General features: G+C 56.3%; 5 protein-coding genes across 5 annotated transcripts; all 5 read right to left on the bottom strand.

Annotated features, from left to right (window-relative positions):
- Positions 1 to 495: 495 nt before the first annotated feature.
- Positions 496 to 942, bottom strand: N7482_002251 (uncharacterized protein; the record flags this gene model as incomplete). The annotated part of the gene is made up of 1 exon (XM_056684376.1): positions 496 to 942. One exon carries the CDS (start codon positions 940 to 942, stop codon positions 496 to 498), a length of 447 nt encoding a protein of 148 aa, XP_056547982.1.
- A 1026-nt stretch (positions 943 to 1968) lies between these two features.
- N7482_002250 (transcription factor domain-containing protein) lies at positions 1969 to 4974 on the bottom strand (the record flags this gene model as incomplete). Its single annotated transcript, XM_056684375.1, has 5 exons — positions 1969 to 2770; positions 2844 to 3891; positions 3949 to 4124; positions 4205 to 4751; positions 4842 to 4974. The coding sequence occupies 5 exons, from the start codon at positions 4972 to 4974 to the stop codon at positions 1969 to 1971; spliced, it is 2706 nt and encodes a 901-aa protein (XP_056547981.1).
- A 1711-nt stretch (positions 4975 to 6685) lies between these two features.
- N7482_002249 (FMN-binding negative transcriptional regulator) lies at positions 6686 to 7618 on the bottom strand (the record flags this gene model as incomplete). Its single annotated transcript, XM_056684374.1, has 1 exon — positions 6686 to 7618. One exon carries the CDS (start codon positions 7616 to 7618, stop codon positions 6686 to 6688), a length of 933 nt encoding a protein of 310 aa, XP_056547980.1.
- Positions 7619 to 8160: 542 nt separating this feature from the next.
- Positions 8161 to 10350, bottom strand: N7482_002248 (type I 3-dehydroquinate dehydratase; the record flags this gene model as incomplete). Its single annotated transcript, XM_056684373.1, has 1 exon — positions 8161 to 10350. One exon carries the CDS (start codon positions 10348 to 10350, stop codon positions 8161 to 8163), a length of 2190 nt encoding a protein of 729 aa, XP_056547979.1.
- Positions 10351 to 12586: 2236 nt separating this feature from the next.
- On the bottom strand, positions 12587 to 16162 carry N7482_002247 (dDENN domain protein; the record flags this gene model as incomplete). Its single annotated transcript, XM_056684372.1, has 3 exons — positions 12587 to 13047; positions 13110 to 15425; positions 15529 to 16162. The coding sequence occupies 3 exons, from the start codon at positions 16160 to 16162 to the stop codon at positions 12587 to 12589; spliced, it is 3411 nt and encodes a 1136-aa protein (XP_056547978.1).
- Between the last annotated feature and the right edge of the window lie 2305 nt (positions 16163 to 18467).

Genomic DNA, 18467 nt, shown 5'->3' with positions numbered 1-18467 from the left:
CTATCGAGAACAGCACACATCTTCCTCAGGTCACCGCACATCCTTTCGGCAGCTTACTTGTCTAGGGAGCACTCCGTGCGTCGCGCCTTGGCTAGAGCTTCAGTCGAAGGCTTTCTTCGGAGACCGACATACAAATTTGCTCATGTGGCTCAAGAATGTCCTGGCTTTTGGCGCTGATTTACTTGAAGTGGTCAGGGAAGCCCTGGATGGACTTGGGGTATGGAAATCATATTCATCCACTTTGTCGGACCCAATGACCGAGAGATCGAATAGCATCAATTTCGATGCCCACTGATGAAGCTATTCTACTGGCAAAAATCTTTGCTAGCGTTCAAAGAGAGCTCACATCAAGAAATGGGAGGAAGAGCATTCAAAAGACCATAGATTATCAATCAAAAGTATTTAATCAAAGACGAGGTATAAGATCCCAACCGCATGTGCACTCATAATATCTCAGGTAGCAATAGTCCTCCTCTTGTATCACCAGTAGCCCATCTAGCAGCCACCACCACCGCCGTCACCACCGCCGCCACCCCCACCCCCATCCCCCCCAGACGAACCCCCAGACGAACCACCCGAGTCTGCTCCCCCATAGCTACCACCCCCTCCACAGTCTCCTGAGGTGTCCCCATGGCCATGCGACCCTCCATAGGAGCCAGAGTCTGCGTATAAGGCCGCTCCAGAGTATCCGGATATAGAGTATCCCGATCCAGAGTTGCTCGACCTAGAGTTTCCAGAGCTCCGATAGCTGGACGGTGGGTAATATGCCTTGTATGCCGGGGTGGCGGCCGGAGTCGTCGAGGCCGAGCCGGACTTCGCACCCTGCCGGTCGCGTTCACCCAGGGCTTTCTGGCGGCGCTCTTGCTCGCGGAGCTCTTCTACCCGGCGATTCCAATCTCTTTCTCTTCTCCTGCGAGAGGGGCTTTTGAAGAAGTCCCACATGGTGGAAATGGTCTAGGTATTTGATTAGAGGGGGCTCGCTTGGAACCGGATGGGTTGACGGACCTTGAGTGAAGATAGATACGGACTAGTGCCGTGATCCGTCAGGCTTGAAATGAGTCGGGTAGGTGGGTGATAGAGAGGTAGAATGAGCAGGTGTAGGTGACTCGATATGCGGGCGATAAGTGCGCGTCAGAAGTCAATCATAGATAGCCTTTTAAACCACGACATCCCAGCAAGTACGCCAGTACCTTATATATCTCCTGCATTTCCAATCCAAGATCAAAATGCGCCTCACCTTGGCACCTCGTATAAACACACGAACTCACCCACGAGCACCACTACGTCGGTGGGCCAGTGGCAGTGGAGCCGCAGGGCAATCGCACAGCCCCCGCCCGGATTGGCGGCCGATAAGGCCTGTTAGGGTCGACCCGAGCAAATGGAACAACAGGCACACATGCACTAAACATAAACGGCCTAATCGATGACTCGTATGGGACCGTCCGATTTGGCGGTACCTTTTCCTGGAGATTCTGCATCGATGTCTCGCTTTTCTTTTCCGAGATGGGTTGGTAGGGACTGCGAGACTAGACGACTAAACGACTAGACGACTAGACGACTAGCCCAGCTGACGTGCTCATGCATGTCGGGCACGGTCTGCTCTTCATGGTCTATTTCTGCACGTGGAGGGCAGATTTGGGCTGGGCGAGGGCGGACCTAGGCGTCAACATAATCATGCACAAGAACACAACCCACAACCACAACCAGGACAAGGACCATGGTCAGATAGGGCGGGATCCGTGGACGTGGGCAGAAATGCACAAATTATGAAGAGTCATTTTGGGTATCGAATCGCTCGCTACTCGTTCCCATGCACCAGCACCGTTCTAACCCTAGGCACCCTGTATCGAGCACCCCGAGCATATGTACAGACAATATACAATCCAAGACAAGCCAAATGCGCGGCCCAACCCCAATCTTAATCCAGATCCAAATCCACACCCAACGTAGCGCCACTAACAAAAGTCCCTACAACTCCGCGCCTGCACCTTTCTCCGCCCCAGCCCTAACTTCAGCCTCCCCCTCCGCACCGGCCAAAAAGAAGTCCAGTTCACTAGGCCCGCCATGCGAATGCTCGTTCTCAGCAAGCTGCTCCAGCAAACTTAAGAAGGGGTCCTTCTCCAGATTGCCCGTCTCGCTGCTGGCCGTGTGCGAGCCGCTGGTCTGCGACTGCGCGCCGGGCGTCAGGGCCGCAGTGGACTGGACGGCGGTGTCGAAGGGAAAGGTTGCATATTGCGGGTTTGAGGGGGGCGTGGGGGCGATGCCGAGGGATGGGTCGGTGAGAAAGACGGGCGGGGACAGGCCGAAAGCGCCGGGGGAGAAGGCGCTGGGGAGGGAGAGGTGGTTTGTTTCAGAGTGAGGGGTGTGGGGCTGTGGCTGTGGTTGGATTTGGGAGGCGAGTTGTTCGGAGGCGCTTTGGACGGGGAACATTGATGACACGGAGGACGAGGATTGTGCGGGGTGGATGGGTTGGTGGAATTGGAGGGCTGGAGAGAGCGGCGTGGTGTGCTGCTGCTGCTTGGTGTTGTTGTTGTTGTTGTTGTTGTTGTTGTTGTTGTTGTTGTTGTTGTTGTTGTTGTTGTTGTTGTTGTTGTTGTTGTTGGGGAGAGACGGGGGGTGGGAGTTGCGGCGGTCGAAGTCGGGGGTGTGTGAGGAGGGGAGGGGCGGTGTTGGGCGCGGGTTGGAATATAATGGGGTTGGAGGCTGGTATGAGCGTGGTCCCATGGGGCGCTGGTAGTAGTGATCTTGTCGATCGACGTAGTTTGTGGAACTGTGATCAAGGCCGGGGGTAAGTGATGAGTGATTGCGGAGGAGATAATTTGAAGAGAAAGCGTGAAGCTTACCTCGCGACCAATTCATCCCCTGTATCAACTAAGCGGACGTGTGCGCCATCCGCCGTGAGACCCGGGTACCTATCCAAGAAATCCTCCAGGTGGAAGACCGGCGAGAAGCGCATCGGGCTACTGGCTAGATTGCGCACCAGTTCAGCATGGCAGGTATAAATCGTCTGAAGGAGGTCCCGCTGATGCTGCACACCGGCCCAGCAATTGCGCAACCAGGCCAGCTGGTGCATCTCGCGGGTGAGGAATTCCGCGCTCGACGAAAAGACCTCCCCTTCGCGACCTTTGTAGTGTACGCCGTGGACATGCACAGTCCCAGCCGTGCACACGCAATAGCCAACGAAAGCGGGCCACTCCACCAGCGGGGAGTTACGGCCCAGCTCGACCAGCTCTGCAATGGCGTTGGAGTGCGAGAAGCACAGGTTGGTGGCCTCAATCTGCCAGGACTGATGCTGCCCCGTGCCTCTCAGCTCCACGAGATCAATGGGCAAGAAGGGGCGGTATATAAGGCAGTGCACTAAGTGGTAGATCAATTTACTCAGAAGCAGCGTCGTGCTCTCCGGATGTCCGAACAATACCTCGATCGATGCAAAGACGTCTTGGGTCCCCGCGGCCCAGATATCGAGCTCCTGTCGGATTTTCGAGAGACTGGAGAGCGCATGCCAAGGGAAATGCGAGTCTCCCTTGACACCACCGGCGGCCAGGTACCGATTCGTGACCCCCAAGATGCGTGTGATATCGATCAAGAGAGAGGCTGTGCTGGGCGTTTTGCGGCGCGAATCGGCTGAGTAGTGGATGTTGGGGCCGACGTGGAAGAGCTCGCCTTTCATGTTGAGACCGGCGGCATGGGGCGACCACGAGGGAAGTCGCAACACGATAGAGTGGTCGGCGATGAGGCAGGGGCGCCGGGATCCGCAGGCAACGAAACGGTCCATGAGATACACAGACCAGAAGAGCCGGCGCCTCAATTCGCGCTCGGGAGGGGTCATGTTCACTTTGGATGGCACTTCACGCAGCAGGTCAAGTGCCACCACCATGGCCGCACAATTTGCTGGCGACTGTCAGCAGGGGATTCCAAGTATAACGACACGGGGATGTGGAATCGTACAGAATGTCATATAGGCCTTTTTGCCCAATCCATAGGCGAAAAAAGCTTGTGAGAGAAACAATAAGGCCTGTAAGCTCTCTATCGTGGGGCTGTCCACATCGATCATCCGTCGCGCTTGCAAAGCCACATCCAGGCCCAATCGCAAGGATTGCTCAGGCTGACCAACATGTGTGTACCTGCTGCACATTAGTGACTCGAATTTTCGGGGTGTGACCAAAAGCCCCCCCCACCCCCTGAGAGAGATTGGGCCACTCACCTAAGCGTTATGGCCGATATTGCCATAGACAGATGCATCGGTAATTGGTTCAGTTGATGGCGCTGTCGTGTGCTCGGTTCATCCAGAATATAAAACGGCTTGCCGTGCAATCGCCCAAAGTACGTATCGAGCAGGACTTGCGATAAAACCCCATTCTGCGGTGCAGGCTGCTGTGGCACGCTAGGCGAGGGGCCATGCCTGGCTGGCCGAGGGAATGACTCCGCATTCTGCGACAGCGGGGTGGACAGCACCGGGCGTGAATCGGCGGCAGTATATGCATTAAACGAGGACGCATCTACGGTATTGCGACGGGCATTCTGCGCCTGTCCGAGCAGGAGATCGTCGGGCTGCTTGTCCGGGGAGGTGGGCGAGATCGGATTTTTCTCGTCCTGGAGTCTCTTTTCGAGGCCGTCGACGCGCTTGAGGAGCGCCTCGAGGACGTCGGTCTTGGGGCCCCGCTTTTTGGGGATTGCGTCTGGGGCAGCGGACGAGGGTTTAGGGTCAGGCGGGATCGGCGAGTGGTCGGGCGGGAAAGTCCGACGAGCGACTCACCATATATGCACAGGCATTGGAAGACCTTACAGGCCTCGCAGCTGGGTCGCAGGCGATTGCATTTGATCTGGGAACTGTTCAGCACGATCGATCTGGGCGAGCTCGCGTCGCGACCGGACCTTTCTTTTGCGGCAAGACTTGCAGTTCATCGCCTCACGCGGTTCGACCGTCGCACGGCGCGGCGTCAGGCGGTCGATGCTGACCTGCGGGCGAGACATCGCACATTGAATTATGCAGGGGGAGGCATAAGGGATGGTTTGAGGATGGGGAGAGGGAAGGAAGAGGGGGAAGGGAGACGAAGAGGCGGAAGAAGAAGAGGCTAAGAGGGATCAGATGAGAAGCGCATTAAGGGAGGAGGCATTTTTGCCAACGCGTCTAGTCCCAAAGAGCAGTCAGTGGCAGGGGAAGGGACTGCAGGTGGAAAGATGTGGAGAGCGAAATGCGGAGAAGTGCGCAGTGCCACCGGAGTTTCTCTGGCTTTTTTTAGTGTTCTAGCGGGCCAGTTTGAGTTAGTTTTGCTTTTGCCTTGGGCTTTTTAGTCTTTATAGCGTCGTGGACGCTAGCGCCTAAGTGGCTCGGTTTCCATTGACCCGCTGAACTCTTCTTCTTGCTGAGCCTTGTCCGTTGCTTGTTCCATTCCCCCGAGTTTCCCTCGCCTTCCATCGTCCCCCCCTTCCGATTTCGCGAATAGAGAAAACAGATGTATAGACTATCCGCTGGACGAGAAAAACTCGTCCCCGTATACACTAGTCTATTAGCATGCCGCCAGCTGGATTCATTCATTATTAATACATCCACCCATTAATTTATCGAAGCCATGTGGAGGGATCCAGCCCTCGGGGCATTTACTACTTTCTCCCGCCTCCCGGCGCGGTTAGGGCTTCTGCCATGCCCCGTCCGAGCCGATCCAGATTGGTATATCCACCCTAACCCTTGTTCGACCGTGGATTTGCTAGATTCTTTTATGCCGTGCGTTTCCCTTCTTCCCTGCTTCTTTCCCCTGTTCATCACGGGGTCCTCAAAATGCCGCATGGACCCTGGCCTAATCCTGCATGCACCCTGCCTTCTATACTCCGTACCCTGCCCTATAACCCTCCTCTCTCGGCCCTCGTTCCTGCCCTTCCCATTCTCCGCTAGTATACCTCCTGCCAATCACGTCCCCCCCTACCCACTCACTACTAGGTTCTCTTCCACATGTCCACCCGAAGCCACCGTGTCCTGCAGATTGTGGCTGCTTCTATGTAGAACGTGTGCCCCCCCCCCCGCATTGGGCATCCTTGGCGCTCCGCTGAATATCCAGATCGGGGGTCTTGAAACTATGAACTAGAGATGAAAGGAACACCTACGCGCCGGTGGGGTGTGTCGGTTACGCTCGTATTATCGTTCCTTGCATCTTGCCTCCCCCGATCGACCGCCTGGCTACTGTTTTGGAGACGGGGAGGACTGGTGCGAGGTGGGTTGCGAGACACCGGTAGAAATGAATTTGCCGTCTCTGTGGGTAATAGGTACCTCAATGCATTCGGGACTCGACTCCGTCTGGGGTATTCTAGACCCTGGACTCTGCACTTTGAACACCCGTTTCTCCCTCCCCCTGGACTGCTTTCGGCTATTCTACACGACTAAACAAGAAAAAAAAAAGAGAGAGAGAGATCCTGCGCCCCTTTCCCCCTGGAAAACTCGGCGTTCCTCTGCAGCAATGGAGGTAATTTGTCTACAGGGGACAGACATGGCATTGCCGAACAAGCATTTATCCAACCGAGGCCTGCAGACCTGCAGACCTGCACTCCACACCCAGCATGCACATAATGTATAGTAACCCCCTCATCCGGACCCTCCGCCGAGCATTGGGCCGGCGCTAACCACCAAGACATGATATGTTTTGGAACCCCAGCCAAACGCCCTCTGTCCCCATCTGTCACCGACTGCGTCTCACTCGGGCAATAGCACGCGCCCCTCGCGTACAAACCGCGCCATGGCCTTCGCCGCCCCGCCATCCATCTTCTCCAGCCCATCCACCACCCCGCCGCGATCCCCTACTGGCCGCTCCTGACTAACTTTGAACCGGCCCTCGATGCGGGTGATCTCCACGCGCATACCGACGATGTTCCTTTTCAAGAGGGCGATATACTCTTCCGGTGCCCCGGCGATCGTCCATGGCGTAGGGCCGTCATCACCACCACCGTCATGACCGCCGTCATGAAAATCGCCATTGGGCTTACCAGATCTATACCCCATCACACCTTCCTCCCCCACCCGTGCTAAATCAGCCAACTGTGCATGCAAAAAAGCACCCACACCATCGTCTTTCGACTCATGGTATACCGTCATGCGACCGTAGACTTGCACAGCGGCGTAGTTCCATGTTGGGGCGACCTTCCCCGTGACCTGTTTGGACGTGTAGAAGTGCGGCGTTATATAGTGATCGACAGGGCTGGTGAAGACGATCAGCACCTCGCCCGGCAGAACGGCACCGATGGCACTGGTGCTGGCACTGGCACTGACTGCATTGGGACTGGGTCTGGTGGCGGGGTGGCCGTCCGTGACGGCTTCGATCATGGCTGCCGTCTGCGGGTTTGCGCGCGCGATGTGCCCACGCAGCACGCCGAGGGCTGGCTGGTGTGTGGTACTGCTATTTGGGGCCGTCTGAGATGGTTGGGGTGAGGGGATTTCGGTTTCGCAATCTTCTGCCTGGACAGCTTCTGTCTCGTTCTCGGTGTCTAGCACCCAGGGAATGTGGCTACATTGTAGAGTTGGGAAGTTGTCCGATGGGAGCGAGGTGGTGATGACGCCGAGGGGGTGCGCACGAATGAAGGCATGCAGGGTGGGCAGGTCCCGCACAGCGTGGTCGGGACGCAGGTGCATGGTTGATGGTGTGCATGTGCATACGAATCTCTGCAGGTGCGTCCTGGTAGAATACTGAAACCTGAATCCGGGGACGGAAAGGTACCAGGGACGGAGGGGTTGTTGACCCCGGATTTCCCGATAAGGCTTATCGGGCCGCGGGGGAGTCTAAAGTTCGGCGGTATGGAGACAAGACGACAAGACGACCACATGGCAGTCCTCGGAGAAGGGTATGGAGAGAGGTGAAAGGGAGCGAAACAAAGTAAAGTAAATAGAACTCCAAGAAGAGCCATCGTCCATGCACATCTAAACGCATGGTGAGCGTAGTGAACCCTACGAACGGCAGGCAAGCCAGGCCCGTACCGATCGCCGCCAGGTAGAAATCCAAAGATCCAAGATCCCATCCAACTCCGAAAAAAGCAACGAAACCACGATGACAATGTCTGCAGATCTATAGCATTGTTTCAGGCCCCACCAAACCCAACACATACCGAGCATACATACACAGTAAATCACACAACCCGCCATCCAGATGCTAAATAGAAGCCGAGCCCTAAACCTACTCAGAACAGCGGGCGCCCCAACGCCATGCGCACAAAGTCAAAAGGCACGTTCTGCCCAACCAGCAGCCGCATTGTCTCAACAGTCGTCCACGCACTGACATCCTCGCTCCCATACGCCGTCCACCCGGCACTGGTCGCCACGCCAAGCGGGTCACCCTTACGCGGGCCGCTCGTCAAGTCCAGATAGACTTTGCCCCTCGTCGAGGGTGGCGAGGACCGACCGTTAGTGCGGTAGTGGCGCAGCAGGGGCTGGACGAGCAGGGACTTCTCCGGCGGTAACGCTGAGACGATGACGAACGGCTGCTCGACCAGCTTGACCGACTGGATGGAAGTGAAGGGCTCCAAGCCCGCGGCAAGCGGCCCCGAAGCCTTGAACCCGACGGTGTAGATGGCGCCGATGCCCAGGCTGCGCAGGGCGAAGATAGCGGCCGAGGCGTCGGGCTCGGAGCCCGCGAGGATGATGGCTGCGCGGCCGCGGTACGCGGAGGGCACGTACTCGCGCGTCAGGGTCGCGCGGATGCCCTTCCACGCGGAGTTCTCGCCGATGAATCGGGCGCTACCGGTCTCGTGGGGCGCAGCCATGGCGATGGTGTCGACGAGGCCGATGGCACGCGCGGCGTCACTGACGGCTGGGATGTAGGTGGTCAAGCTCGAGATGGGCGGATTGACCGATGCGCCGCCGAATTGCGGCTGCGCTAGGACAGACTCCATGGAGCCTTTGGGACCGCGGTCGATCGAGGTGAAGGTATGCGGCAGGCCTAGCTCATTCAGACACTTCTCCATGAACATAGAGTGCGGTGTAGCGCGGAACGAGCCAATGACGTAGAGATCACGTTTCGGGAGCTGACCCATGATATGCAGGGCCTCGTTGATTTCGGCCGCGGTCAGCTGGCCCGGTGCAGCAATCATGGGAAGGAGCGGGTGTGTGATGGGGGAGAAAACGGTGTTCAGGGCGCGCGAGAGCTGGCCCGTTTGGCCCATGTTGACGGCGGAGAGCAGCGGGCCGGGCCCGCGGCTTTTGATGGTTGATCGGAAGTATTCCAATTCGTAGTTCTCTTCAATGGTGGAGACCATAGCAATCATTTTCACAATGTCCCCATACTTGGCGCTCTCGGTGAACACGCGCTGCGCCTCGGGCGCCGTCCACTTCCATGTCCCGGAGAAATCGTGGAACGCAGACATGATGATGCTGTGGCCCTTGACCTCTGCTAATCGCCGTCGGATTTCCTCTGGCAGCCAGAGCTCCACGTCGACGTACTCAACGCCCCACTGGATTGCCCGCCGCAAATATTTGTAGAACAGGGTGGGGTCGTCCATAGGAAACTTTCCGTTTTCTTTCGTGCATCGAGCAGTGAATATAATCGGCAGCTCTGTATGTTGCCGCAGGAGCATCAATTGCTGACCCACGTACTTCAGACTGGGCACCGAGCCCTGGTTGGCTGCAGCCCCATCCGATGTAGGCTCGACCAGCAAGTCTACGCGGATCTCCACGGCGTCCGATCCCACCGAGAGGATATCCAAGTTCGGCAGCGCAGCATGGACGTCCGGGAAAGTGGTTGAGATAAAGTTTGTCCGTGTCTTGGTGCGCAGATCTTCATGCGGTCTTGTTTGGCCCAGAATCAGAGATAGGAAGCGGGTCAGGTCGCGGCGCAAAAAGGGGCTCCGTGAGTAGAGGAACTCGTAGTCGCAGCTTTCGGTCAGCTGGTCTTCCGGCGCAGACCCATCTTCCACGCAATGCGTATTGATCAAGATCAGAGACGACCTGTCACACCCCGCTAAGCTTCGGTCCAGATCGTATGATGTGACTCCGGCAACGACCACATCCGTGGCTCTGGCTAGCGTCGCTAGCGATGCTTCCGTTGTCCACGGTTTCCCAAGAACTTCCGCCACCATGTGCACAATTTGTTCCAAGCCCGCGCCAAAGACAATCACGATAGTTCCCGACGGAGTATCCGCTGGCGGCACAATGGGCGGCGCGACATGGTTCTGGGGCGAGGAGGTGGAGGTGGAGGATTGAGAGGAGGAAGAAGGCGTATGATTGGAGACAATCGCGGCGATATTCAAAGCGGATGAGGCAGATTCATTGCTGCTGGCGCCAGTGTGAGGACCAGGGTCCTTGAGGGCTGTGGAGACGGCGGCAGTCTCGTCGAACAGCGGCGTCGCCGTGGGCGGCGGTGCAGTTGGCATCATCGTCGCATAGCAGACCTAGACGTTTTCATAATTGGGCAAAAGGCAGCCCTCAACCGAAACAAAACCTGCCGGCTAGGTTCGCGTCCAAATGTCCAAATCCAAGGTCACGCGAGAGGCAGGAGCAGGTTTATCTCTTCTCGAAGAAGACCGAGCCCCGGCCACGCAATAAAGAAAGACAAGTCGAGTCGCAAGGATGTGCGCTGTCACCAACGGGGAATGATGGTGGGAAAAATGGGTATGAACCGCTCAGCCCGCAGAAAGTAGCAAGTAATATCCTCCACGCAAAAGTCGGGCGGCGTCGGCCAAAAGAGGAGAGGGCTGTGAAGGGTAACTCGGACGGGCAAGCCGGGTGAAGCGCGGCGCAGAAAGAGACAGGACGCAGGGCAGGATTCAATTCGATGCGGCAGGTCGGATAGAGTTTAATACCGGGGGTGTTGCGCGTTGCGAGGGATGACCCCACGGCATTGACACGCAGGCAACATGATGGAAGAAATCGCGGGCATTCCAATGCGCAGCAGGGCGAGGATCCATCCGGGGAGGCGCGGGGGAACAGGGACGGGGTTGCATTTCTCCGCCAATCAGCGGGCGCCGTGGCCGCATAGATCGGGTATTGGGGTTTAGCGTTTAGGGGTCACTAGTGATCGCGTTGAGATGCCATGTTCAGTGTGGGATTTGTCCGGCAAAAAGAAGCGTGAGAATGAGGTTGCATATGGCGTGGGTTTCTGTGTGAACAGTGGCCTATAGGGTTCTTGTGAAAGTCTATACAGGTGGCAGTCTCATAGTATCATTCCAGGGTCACACAGCCTCAGGGTCGCACCTTGAATACGGTCACCACGCTGCAATTTCCACGATCTGATACGGGGAAAATCTCCGGCTGCACACAAAACACGGCTAGTGAGAGCCAATGACCAGGTCCGGGGTTATCCACAGACCCAGATATGCAGCGGACACCGGCCTAGTTCTAGCTATAGTTCTGCCGTCAACTGCCGTCGACTGAGCCAGGCAAGATTTGAAGACTTGGCCAGGGTTGTGACTGATACACTCGGAAAAGCACAATGCCCAATGTTCAATGGCCGTGGTAGTAGTCCACATTCAGGCGGCGAGACCATTAAAGTGAAGCGGCCGGGGGAAGGAAGCAAATAATTAAATAAGTCACCGGGATGCATAGATAGGGGGCGTGTGGACCAGATCATATTCACAAATTAGGTGTTAGGTGTCAGTCACAGTACATCGTAGAAGCATCCGCGGTTCTTTTCGTTCTTTCATACATAGCAGATAAAATAATAGAAAAGGGGCCCCCGCCAGTGTAGCAGTTCGAGATGATGACATGGGTCACATTGCAAGCATAACATACGACCAGAAAGGGGAAGAGAGGGGGAGAGTCGCAATCGAAACAAGCCGCCCACTGTACTTGGAGACAAAAGAAAAAAGGAGAGAAAGATACCAACCGAGTCAAGGGGGTATTGCGAGAAAGACACAAGGTGCAGGGGGAATAACTGGAAAGCCGCGTGCAAAATAAAAATATTTTGGCCGAAGGGAGAATAAACCAATCAGTGTATCAGGGAGATGAACTCGACATATCAGGTCAGGATTGCGCTTCTTTGCTTTGTTCACTCCACCGGGCATCAAGCCGGAGTAAAGCTATGTATGAGAACAAGGGAGTCCGTGGACAGATCGTCGCATCGCTGCATAAGAGCCCGGAAACTCGCCAGCAGGATGCTGTTAGTTCCAGAGCCACATCAAAGCAAATCAAGCGGAGAAAGGGAGGTTCGTGGAAAATGCGAAAATGTGTCACCATGGTATCCTGGCGGCACGTCTGCCTTTAGACGGAGCATGATAGCCATGGAAGATGACACCCGTGCAATAGACCTGCTTCCTGTAGATAAATATGCGGGAGGCGAGACGTGGAATGTGAAGAGAGGAGGAAGGGGGGTTGAGAGGGAGTAGACAAAGCGCTCAGCCGAGCCCGCGGCCTGTCGTCCTTGGGTTGGGCAACCGCGCATCTTAGGTGGAGACAACCGGCATCATCCTCGCATTGCCAATTTTTAGATAGGCAAACACGAACGAGAACCGCCAACTATTAGCAAATACGAGTCTGGGCCGGCGCCGGGATAGAAGTTTCAGAGAGCGGGGTGTGAAGGGTTATGTCGAAACGGAAATGCAGACGCAGGAAGGGAGGCCCTTGGGCAAGCATGACGGAGAGATAACAGGACTGTCTCGAGAGATATCACACCAATTAACTCGGTGGGGATATCGCCAGCCCGTTCATAAGCTTAGGCAGCGGCTTCCTGCGGGCAGTATTTGCCGTCTTGGACACCCGGGGAGCTCCATGGATCATGCGGGGTTCTTTCATAAGGCTTGCGTCGAGTTTGGCAGGTGCTGTGGTGGGATAGACGTTAGCGGGAGCACTCGGGCTGGCTGAAGAGGGACTTGCGGGCTCACCTCTTTGAGCAACTCGGCTGTAATCACCGGAGAGATTCGGTTGGCTACGGCTGCTTGGTGCAAAGAACGTGGCACTGGCAGTCCGCCACAGGTGGTTGGAGGTATCAGACAAGAAGTCAGTGGTCATTCGACCAGAAAAGATCGAGGTCCGGCCCCGGTTGCGCTTCGAGAGCACAATCTCGTCGAACAGCGCCATCTTCGAGTCCTTGGATTTGGGGTTGGTCCGCTCTCGTTCACTAATGAACTCATTGAAACCTAAAGATGTAAGTTTTGGCCCACTTGACCTCTCGGAACACCGGACAGAAACCATATCTTACCTTGCGTCTGCTGCAGGACAGCAATGTACTCAGCATGCTCATGTGGAAGGCTTTTCATGAAAGCATCCATATTGAACGCGTAGTACATCCCAGCCTTCTTCTTATCGCCACTGGTCGGCACAAGGAACTTCTTGTAAGTATAGAACAAGCTGGCAAAGCATCTTACGAACGCTGCGCGAATCTGATCTGGGTGGAAAGCAGCATCACAGACCAGGCAGACTTGGGACGCACACCGGTTGTGAACAGTCAACTTGCACTGCGAGCACTTGTACATGCCTTCCTCCGCGCGATCATCGCAAATGGCGCAAACCAACTTGTCGTCCCATGGCTGAGTCTGGAAATAGTGGCCCTCCACCCAGGCCGTACCTTCGGCGTTGTTGATGCACTGCACAGCAGCCTGCGGGACGATAGTCGAGGCGGCAATAGTGGATTGGGCGTACACCGATGGCGCATAGGTTGATCCTGCGCCGGCGTCCGTGTTGAGGGTGGTGACGGAGAGGTTCGAAGCATGTCCGAGGAAGGGTGCACTCGGGCGCCGCGTCATTCCAAAGGACGAGCTTCTCCGAGATGCGGCATCGAAATGGCCAGAACGCTTCTCGCGCAGGGAAGCTTGCAGCGCCATTCCAGAGTCGTTCCGAGAAGCGGGTGTAGGTGGAGGCGGAGGGAAGTGACCTGAAGTAGGGGAGCTTTCTCTGGGGGATGGCGGAGAGGCACTCGCCTTGGCTGTGGAGCTGGTTCCTGGCCGATCATAGCTCTTGGACGAATATCCACGCGAAGATGACTGCTCATGACGGGCATTGAGGAACGCGTTGAAGATCGGAGGATGATAGGAGCCAGGAAGCACAGCGGTCGAGCCAAACGCGCTGGAATTCAGACCGACATACTTGGCAAGGTTGGTTGGCGGTGCTTTCGAGGTGTATGTGGCTGCGCTTTCTGACAGGAACGTGTCCCATGGGTAGGTCTCAATCGCATACGCTGGGGGCCCAGTGGGAACACCGCAGCGGCTGTGGTGGGGTGCAGCCATTTGCAAGAGCGACAGGAGTTTCCTGCGCTGGTGGCGAGGGAGAGGGGTCGGCTGAATGGTACTCTCGATTATGTCGGCATCCAGGTCTACCAGGACAAAGTCGTCGCTGGGCAATTCGACCTTTTCATACCGGCGCTCGATGCCCACGATGTATGGGCAAGGCGCTTCAATAGCCTGGACCAAACGAGCGGGGAGGACGGGAATAAGAACGCCCGTCCATTGAATCGGGAAGAGCAGGTCGACCAGGGCTCTGGTTGCGAGGTAGAGCATGGAGGTGTGGGAGGACAGGAAAATGATGCGAGACTCAGTCAAAGCGTACTCAAAGAGAATTATGATGTTAGAAACCGACAATGTCCGGAACAAGGCATAGAGGTCGGTATTGCGCGAGCCAGGAAGCTCGTTTGACGCTTCTTGTCGAGCGAACAGCCGCAACTCGCGGATTGCAAGCTCGACCTGCGTCTTCGAAGAGACAGGGCAGAACGCCTCTGTACAGAGGTTCATAACATAGCGCTCCAGCGGCTGCCAGACGCCCATCCGAGGCGAGCTAGGCGGAACACGTTGCACCCCACCCTCTGTCATAGGCACAACAATCGCTTTAAGCCACTCCTTCCAGAAGCTCGTCATGTTAGCCTCGCGGCCAAGGATGCCGTAGGCACGAGGAATCCAGAAGCCGGTGTCACCATCCGTGAGGCCCTCAATCTTCGATGAGGCAGCGTGTCGCACCGGGCGCAACAAATCCGTCATGAGTCCGATCTTCTCCTCCACAGCGCTGATCTCGTCCTCGAGTTGCTCGCGAGATTCGGATCCGGAGGGCACGTTCGGGAGCTGCGCAAGAAGCCTTGACAATTTTGCCCGTTCTAAGGCAAGACGCTCGCCCAGACTAGCTGCCAACTCACGCTCCTCGTCCGTCATGTTGTCCTTCCGCCACTCCTCGCAGCGTTTCTCGAGCTCATCCGCGGCCTTGGGGTTCAGTGGGATCCATATGAGCACACAGATTCCATGCAGCTTCGAACCATTGTCCGTTGTCATGGCAAACCCGTGCCATGTCGACCGCGGCCGCTGGTCCGAGGACACGATGTTGATATCATTTGGGAAGGCAAACATGGGTACGTAGTCGGGGAAATTACCCCGCTGCTTCATCTCGTCGGCCATGCCTCGTGTGGGGTATCGGTCGAGCAAGACGGGCTCGAACCGCCGCTTCAACGGGTGCATTGTGGGGGAGATTTCGAGGGGCTGCGGGACTGGGATCACCGAGTTGTAGTTGCTAAGTCGTCGAGATGTGCGAACGGAAGCTGTGCCCAGGGGAAACTGCTGTTAGCGATGCGTCCCCCATAGAGAATCCTCACTGCCGCAAACAGGTGCCCGGGAAACTTCCCCAATGAACTTAGAGCTTACCTTGTCGCGCAATTGACGGCTGCCTCTTCATACTATTCATATCCCGGAACGCCATATGTCGGCGCACACTTCCAATACCCGATCTGAGCAGATTGGATCCCTGGGACGGCGAATCCTCGGACACGATTTTTTGAGTGCGAACGCGGGATCGCGGACGCGAGTTTGGCGTAATGGCTCCAGCGCTCAAGCTCATGTCCGTCAAGAAGGTATCTCGCTCTGAGGCGAATTTCAGCAGCGCCTGGTCAAAATCAAAGTCCTCCGAGAACAACGCGGACACACGCAGCGGTGAGGAAGCGCCCTTGACTGTGACGCTGCTGCGATTGCTGCTGGTCCCATTCGGCTGGTCGGAATCGCTGCGGGAGAGAGTCGATAGGCGGTTGGAGCTGCGCCGGTTGCTGACGCCGGCAAAGAGAGTCGAGTTGGGCCGGGAGGCTCCGTCCGGTAGGTGTTCCGCCTCGGCGTCCGCGTCTTCCTGGATGGCATCTGCGAGCGCGGGGCCGGGGGAGGCGGCGCCGTTGATGCGATAGTCCTCACCCAATCGCTTGAAGGTGTCCAAGATCTCGGAGCCATCCACGCCCGCAATCCAGAAATAGTCGGCGAGAGGGGCGCCCTCCGTGGCGCTGGTTGATGGCATTGTGGGCACTGTCGCAATAGACCAATTACCCTGACTGGTCACTTTCCACCCTGCTGCCCTTGTCACCTCATGGATTGCAGGTTCTCCGGCCGCATTCAATCAGGGGGGTGTACGGAGACGGAGCAGAGACGCGCGGGGAACAGCGACGGGCCCGCGGGAGTGCGCGAATTTGGCGAGCACGAAATGGTGGGAGGTCGAGGGGTAAGGAAGCGCCTAGGAATTGAGAGAAAGGGACGTCGCAATAAAGACCGAGTCTCAGAGAGAGAAAGAGCAGGGGGAATTCGGGACGGAGGGAGGGGCGGGCGAGGGGTTTAGGAGTGAAGATCAATTTTGGGGTGGGTTTGATGCCGTCTTTGTACCGGGGGAGGAAAGGTGGTGGGTGGTATTGAAGTACGGACGAACTGCTGGTGACGGAGGAAAAAGGAGAGAATGACGACGTTGACGAGATGCTTTTTCCTTCCCCATGCAAAATTGAAAATTGTCTGTGTGTGGGACGATGGAAAATTTTCATTTTCTTTCTAGTCGGAGCTTGAATTTGATCATTTTCTTTTTCTGTGTTGGACAGGGGAGCGGATGGTTGCGTAGGCTTCGTAATGTGGTTACTAGTGAAGTATTGGAAGTATTGCCAGTACTGTCGGTCCCTCCCACCACAGCGCACACCACTCCCACTGCCTCGAGAGGGACATCCAGCCTGTACCTACGTTAGCCTGCTCTGCACAGGCCAAGTGGTTGACTGTTCTCTGCGCACAGGAACCTGCGTCTCCACCTGACAGCCACTCACACCAGGACGGGACTCGACCAGGAGTTGAGTACCGAGAGGAACCCCCATCCTTCGGCCCTGCCCCCTCGGTGGCGTTCGAACAAACTACCCCGTACATATGATAATTACTCTTATTGTAAGTTGATTAGCCAGGGAAGTCCAATCCAGCCTATCGTCAAATGGCAGACTCAGGAACAATCTGTCCGCCGAACCCCTAGGCGCATTGACTAGCAATCAAAAAAGAAAGGGCTGGCCACTCAGCGCCGCCCAAACGCCCCATTGATGCACAGGAGTCTGACACGGTAGCGACCTGCAGCCAAACGCACCGCCACCAGCCGCTTTCCTGGTCTTCTGAACATCCAGACCTCCGGGGTCATAGTCTCGAGTCTCACCTGGAATCATGGGCGGCACTCGCCAGAGGATGCTCGATTCCCCCATCTCCGGCCCACCCAGCGCTAGAAACCTCCGCGACGTTCCCCACCGCGCACCATTGAAACAATGAACGGTTCGAGGTGGGAGGGTATCGGCTCGGTGGAGCGCATCGCGCACCGATGCTTGGCTCACAACTGCATCTTCGATAGAATTCATCCAACCATTTCGCCGAGCTGTTGCCGGGGGAGGAACCCAAGAGGCGGACTGACTAAGTTCCATGGTTGTTGGGCAATTCCGCAGCCCACATCGCCCGCACTGCTACCGGGCGCAAAAATGAGTGCCTGCCGAGCACCGACGTTGCAAGTCCTGCCAACGGCCATGTTCGGCATGCTCCTCGGACGCTATCGCAACTGTTAAGGGGCGCAATTGCTGAAGAGGGGCTTCCTGATGGCCTCGCGTGAGACATGGCGTTCCGAGAGAGTCGCTGATCAGTTGCTGGGCGCAGGAAGGGGGGTAAAGACTGGAGTATTAATAGTACGGGGTACTCATAGGTCGTCACAGTAGCTCTAGTGACTATAGTACATACCATGGTATTTATTCTTGACTATCAGGCAACTGACTTCCGGACTAGCGATCGTCAGCCTGTATGTAACCCCAAGTTCAGATTTTGTGTCCTGAGGAAGGAAAATTGTCGACTGCCGAGCCAAATCCAAGCCGCAACTACATATTGGCTGCCTTTCTGACACCTACACGACTCATCATTTGCCATTCAATGTCCATGCCGATGCTTCTTTCAGTCTTACTGACAGGTGAATCAATTCAGCCCGAAGCCTTTCCAATGACCCAAATATATTCTGTCAGAGCTTGAGTCAGGAGTCCATGAAAGTGGAGATACCTCCGGGGCAGGCCGATCTATGCCCAACGCGATTGCGGTTGATTGTGGAGCACTGAGGGGTGCGAATTTCTCAGTGGGTGCTGTTTTCCCGTGTAAAGGGCGGTTGGTACTCCATACGCGGCGTTCAACAGCGTACATTTAAAGTACGACCTACAATTGTCTGAACTATGTACGTACTACTGCGAGGCGACCCGGCCACCTCAACACCATCCCCTAGTCCCCAATCCTGTGGCATAGTACAACTCACTTATACCCGTTCTCCTACCTGGGCACGGCCC

Source organism: Penicillium canariense, assembly GCF_028826845.1.
Source record: "Penicillium canariense strain IBT 26290 chromosome Unknown utg000001l_segment0_segment0, whole genome shotgun sequence".
NCBI classification, from domain to species: Eukaryota; Fungi; Ascomycota; class Eurotiomycetes; order Eurotiales; family Aspergillaceae; genus Penicillium; species Penicillium canariense.
The sequence above is the reverse complement of the archived record's forward strand: the minus strand, read 5'-3'. Positions and strand labels throughout refer to the sequence as shown.